The sequence below is a fragment of the Octopus bimaculoides genome, chromosome 5 (assembly GCF_001194135.2).
Source record: "Octopus bimaculoides isolate UCB-OBI-ISO-001 chromosome 5, ASM119413v2, whole genome shotgun sequence".
Classification (NCBI taxonomy): Eukaryota; Metazoa; Mollusca; class Cephalopoda; order Octopoda; family Octopodidae; genus Octopus; species Octopus bimaculoides.
In genome coordinates, this window is record NC_068985.1 from 16,941,632 (window position 1) to 16,946,547 (window position 4,916).

Sequence of the window (4,916 nt, forward strand, 5' to 3'; positions counted from 1 at the left end):
TAAATATATAGGGATTAGCAATTGAGTTGCTTCTCCAACATACTGAAAATTTTCAGTATGTTGGAGAAGCAACTCAATTGCTAATCCCTGTATATTTATTATATATATATATATATATATATATATGTGTGTGTGTGTGTGTGTGTGTGTGTGTGTGTGTGTATGTATGTATGTATGTGTGTATGTATGTATGTGTGTATGTATGTATGTATGTATATGCACACACACACACACACACACATACATGCATATCTGTTGTATAGGATGGCAGAACCAGCGTGTCAAGCAAAATACTTGGTGGTATTTGGTTATGTCTCTTATGTAGAGGTCAGCTTTGTTTTTCTTCCATATGTGGTTGCATAAAGGTTGATAGAATAAGTACCAGGCATCACACTAAAGCTCCTAAGATCAGTTAAAACTCTTGAAGATGCTGTTCCAGCATGCTCACAGACCATCAAGTGAAATCAGTTAAAATGCATGGGGTGGACAAACAGATACTAATTGCTTATGAATGTGAGTGTAAGAAAAATTACACAGAAAAGAATAAAGGAAAAATGACTTACAGTAATTGTAAACTGTTCCGAAGAGTCAATAAAATCTGGTCTAAATTTGGCAATTGCTGTATGATTGTTCTAAAGAAATAAGAGAACCATTTTGTAAGAATGAGAAATATTTTATTATTATAAGAATATCATTTTGTAAAATATAAGAGTAACTTTTGTTTAGAGTATCACTGATAGGTAATAAATTAAGAAACTTTTCATATACATACATACGTCGCCAGTACCCGCCTGAATGGCCCTTGTGCCGGTGGCACGTAAAAGCACCCACTACACTCTCAGAGTGGTTGGCGTTAGGAAGGGCATCCAGCTGTAGAAACTCTGCCAGATCAGATTGGTGCCTAGTGTCGCCTCTTGGTCCACCAGTCCTCAGTCAAATCGTCCAACCCATGCTAGCATGGAAAGCGGACGTTAAACGACGACGATGATGATGATGATGATACATACATACATACATACATACGTATGTGTGTGTGTATATGTGTGTGTGTATACATATATGTATGTGTGTATGTATACACACACACACATACATGCATATGCACACATATACAAATACATATATAGGATGTTCTCTAAAAAGTGCTGAATTTGAATTTGGCGACACTTTTGTGTTTTGAAGTTTGAAGACATGCTTTTATCATGTTTTCTATCTCTCTTCACTCTGATGAATTGTTTTTTGTTTGTTTTTCAGAATAGTGTGCCGTGTGCCATGGAGCAGTTTACAACTGAGCAGCGCATTCTCATTGTGAAGACAATTTTACCAAAACGGAGAAAGTGCGAAGTAAACAGCTCGAACACTTCGTACCATTTTGGGGGAGAAATGAAGCACCCAACGAATCTACGGTTCAAAGACTAATGATGAAGTTTAAAACAACTGGTTCAGTTGCAGTGACCAAATTGCCTGAGCAGAATCGTTCTCGTCGGACAGAACAACAAATTGCTGTTGTGCAAAACAGTGTCACTCTGGGTCCAAGAAAATCGATTTGCTAATGTTTGCAGCTTTGGGCAACCTGACCACTTCATTACATCGAATTTTGCATAAAGATCTCCATATGCATGTGTACAAAATTCAACTTATGCAGCATATTCAGCCACCTGACTATGGGTTGTGGAGAGACTTGCAGCTGACAAAAATTTTGCAAAGGCCCACTTCCACTTGAGTGGATTTGTCAATAAACAGAACTGTCGCATTTGGGGAAATGAAAATCCTCAAATAATGCCAGAGTGTGAAATGCCCCCACTAAAAGTGACTGCTGGTGTGGTTTTTGGGAAGGTAGAGTTCTTGGAGCATTCTTTGAAAATGATGAAGGGAATGCAGTTACCATTAATGGAGAACGTTACTGAGACATGATATCCACTCAGTTATGGCTGAACTCTCTGAGAATCTGAGAAGACACCTAGTAAAGAGACAAGCAAGGGAAAGCAGTTAATGCATAGTAGCTAACTGCCCCATCAGTGACACAAATTTATGCCAACGAGTAAATGTTGTATATAGAATCCAATGTAACAAATGCAACAATGTCTATGTGGGTAGAACAATAAGACCATTACACATTCACATCAAAGAACATCTAAACACGCGAGCCTCCTCCTTCAGAAAACATCAAAACAGATGCCAGACCACCGACAAAAGCATAACAGTCACAATTGAGGTCAATGGCTGAAATTTAGAGAATTTAAGAGTTAAGGAGATTGTCCTCATAGACAGACTAGGGCCCCAAATTAACAACAGGTTGGAAATTAACAATTAGTATATGATTTAACAACATCGACACCCTGCACACTCATGTAACAAAACATTATATAAAAAAAAATTGCATGTACAATACATAACTTGGAAGCAGCACTGCGGATATGCTAACACACACATGCTCAAGACATGACTGCCCTCATGCACTTCTCATGAGGAATTCCAGACAAAGCTTCATGAGACCACTACAGGGATACTTCTGACAGATTTCAGTAACCATTGGAAAACCGACTATATCAGTGATTCCATTACTTCCTAGCCATTACTTACTTGTTGTGCCATTCCATACACATTACATTTCATATATATATATATATATATATATATATATATATGTAGTGGTTTCATGCAGGCATAGTGTGGATTCGATCCTTGATCGCCAAATTTCACTCAACAGTTCAGTACTTTTCTCATGGTAAAACAATAGTTTTTCTGTGAGTGAACGCAGTTACATTTGCCAGATGCCTTTGTTAAGCAGAATAATGTCTTTGCCACTTAACCCTTCTAAGCTCTTCTAGGCCACCAAAAGCTAGAATAGAGATAACAGACCACCTATGAAATTCATTGTTCTCAACAATATGTCTCTCCTTCTAACTAGTTTGGATAAATACTAAAACACTGTAGGTAAAAGGTAGTTGGCAAAAAGGAAATGACGCAGAGGCGACCACAGGCAAAATCCAGTGAGTGAGATAATTCAAGTGAGAGAAGGCTTACAGTGAGAATGTCAACTATGATACAGTGTCTTATCACAACACCACAGCTGTTTAGATGTCAGGCACAATGAAGGTATCATTTTATCGACTTCCTACACTTAAACATTCACTCTGTCTTCCTCTAATTCCTAGTTAGGCAGCTAGCAGTTGACCAAACATAACCAACAACAACATACAAGAAAAGATAACACTATTGTTTTTATTTGATACACACACCTGCCCGTCAAGGCATGTCATTATACAAAGTAACAGTAAATAAATATTTCCTTACAACTTTGATCACTGTTCTTCTTCCATCTTGCATACTGGCAACCAACACTTTAACAATAACCATTACAATTAGTGACTCTCGATTGCAACAAAGAATTAACCGTTACATATACATATGCATACATATTTCAAAATGCAACCACATGTGAAGTCATGGGTGCTGTGTTGATTTTTAATTTTGTGAGCATATCCATGAGTGTTAGACATATAGAAGTCAAAAAGGTGCCCAACGTTGTTGTTGGAAAAATGATGGATGGTCGTGTGGTTGGCTGCCAAGTCATTTACCAGACGTTGGGGCTTTAATGTATCCATGTCCAGGAAAGCAAGAAGCTCAACGTATGGTAGATGCCCGATGGCGGATATTCATCTGGTTGCACATTTCTGAACCAGATTCCAGGAGATTAATATGCCAAGCAAGATAGAGGTTCCAGGTGATGCAAACTCTAAGTATGGACATACTATAGTCATATACAGCTTTAAATAGACAGCTGGAGAGCAGCTTGATAAAGGAAGCATTTCCTCTCATCTATTATAACATTTGTTTGATCAGTACCTTGAGGATAGAATTTAGTAGGCAGAAATTGTCTGGACATGAATAATCTAAGTTATCTTCCCTTATTGATCTCTTTATGGCTAGCAGGGCCACACCCAATGAATGAAACAAGCAAAAGAACATAGAATGAAGAAAACATTGTTATAATACAGTAAGAAGTCTTACCGCAGAAATTAGTAGAGATTTCACGACAGTTTGTCCTTCTTTCATCAGTTGTATCTTAACACAAACAACTTGTTCATTTAACTCAAGAACATGAAGTTCGAAGTTCTGATTGCAAGAAATAACTTTCGCTTTGTGTGTCAAATTGATTATGTCTGAAAAAACAAAACAAAACAATTCTATAAAAGTACGTATAATATTTAGTTAGAATTTGGAAATATGTGTGTGTGTGTGTGTGTGTATGTGTGTGTGTGTGTATAGAACATATATTTTACACACACACACACACACGCACACACACGTACACACACACACACGTGCACGTGTGCACGCACATGTATAAAACAACAAAAGTTACATCATCATCATCAACAAGAACAATAATGATAATAATTCTTTTTACTGTAGGCACACAGCCAGAAATTTTGGGAGTCGATCATATCGACCCCAGTACTTGACTGCTACTTATTTTTAATCAACCCTCAAGAGATGAAAAGCCAATCAAGCTTGGTGGAATTTGAACTCAGAACATAAAGCTGCAAGAAATGCTGCTAAGCATTTTGTCTAATATGCTAACGAGTCTACCAGTGCAACACCTTTCAATAATCCTTTCTACAATAGACACGAAGCTGACTTAACAATAATTATGATAATTCTTTCAAATATCTACTATAGTAATACTCTTGTGTATTTCTCCATCACAACATATGAATGAGAAAGGAAGGGGGTGATAGATGTATAAGGAAGGAAGGGGTGATGGCAAACTTGGTAGTGGGATGATAGAAGTTCTATGGTAGAAAAAAATATCAAACAGCATTTCAACTCTGCGTGAGTATATGTGTGTGTATGTAAAAGGGAAGTATGTGGATGTTTGTGTGTGTGTGTGTGTGTGTGTGTGTGTGTGT

General features: G+C 37.4%; 1 protein-coding gene across 2 annotated transcripts in view; it reads right to left on the reverse strand.

Annotated features, from left to right (window-relative positions):
* The window catches only part of LOC106868403 (uncharacterized), a 98,213-nt gene that overhangs the window by 17,112 nt on the left and 76,185 nt on the right, over positions 1 to 4,916 (reverse strand). For both annotated transcript variants that reach the window (XM_014913657.2, XM_014913640.2), the window contains 2 exons: positions 4,015 to 4,166; positions 564 to 632 (listed from right to left, as the gene is read on the reverse strand). In XM_014913657.2, the coding sequence (XP_014769143.2) occupies positions 564 to 632; positions 4,015 to 4,166 (221 nt within the window). The remainder of the gene's footprint in view (positions 1 to 563; positions 633 to 4,014; positions 4,167 to 4,916) is intronic.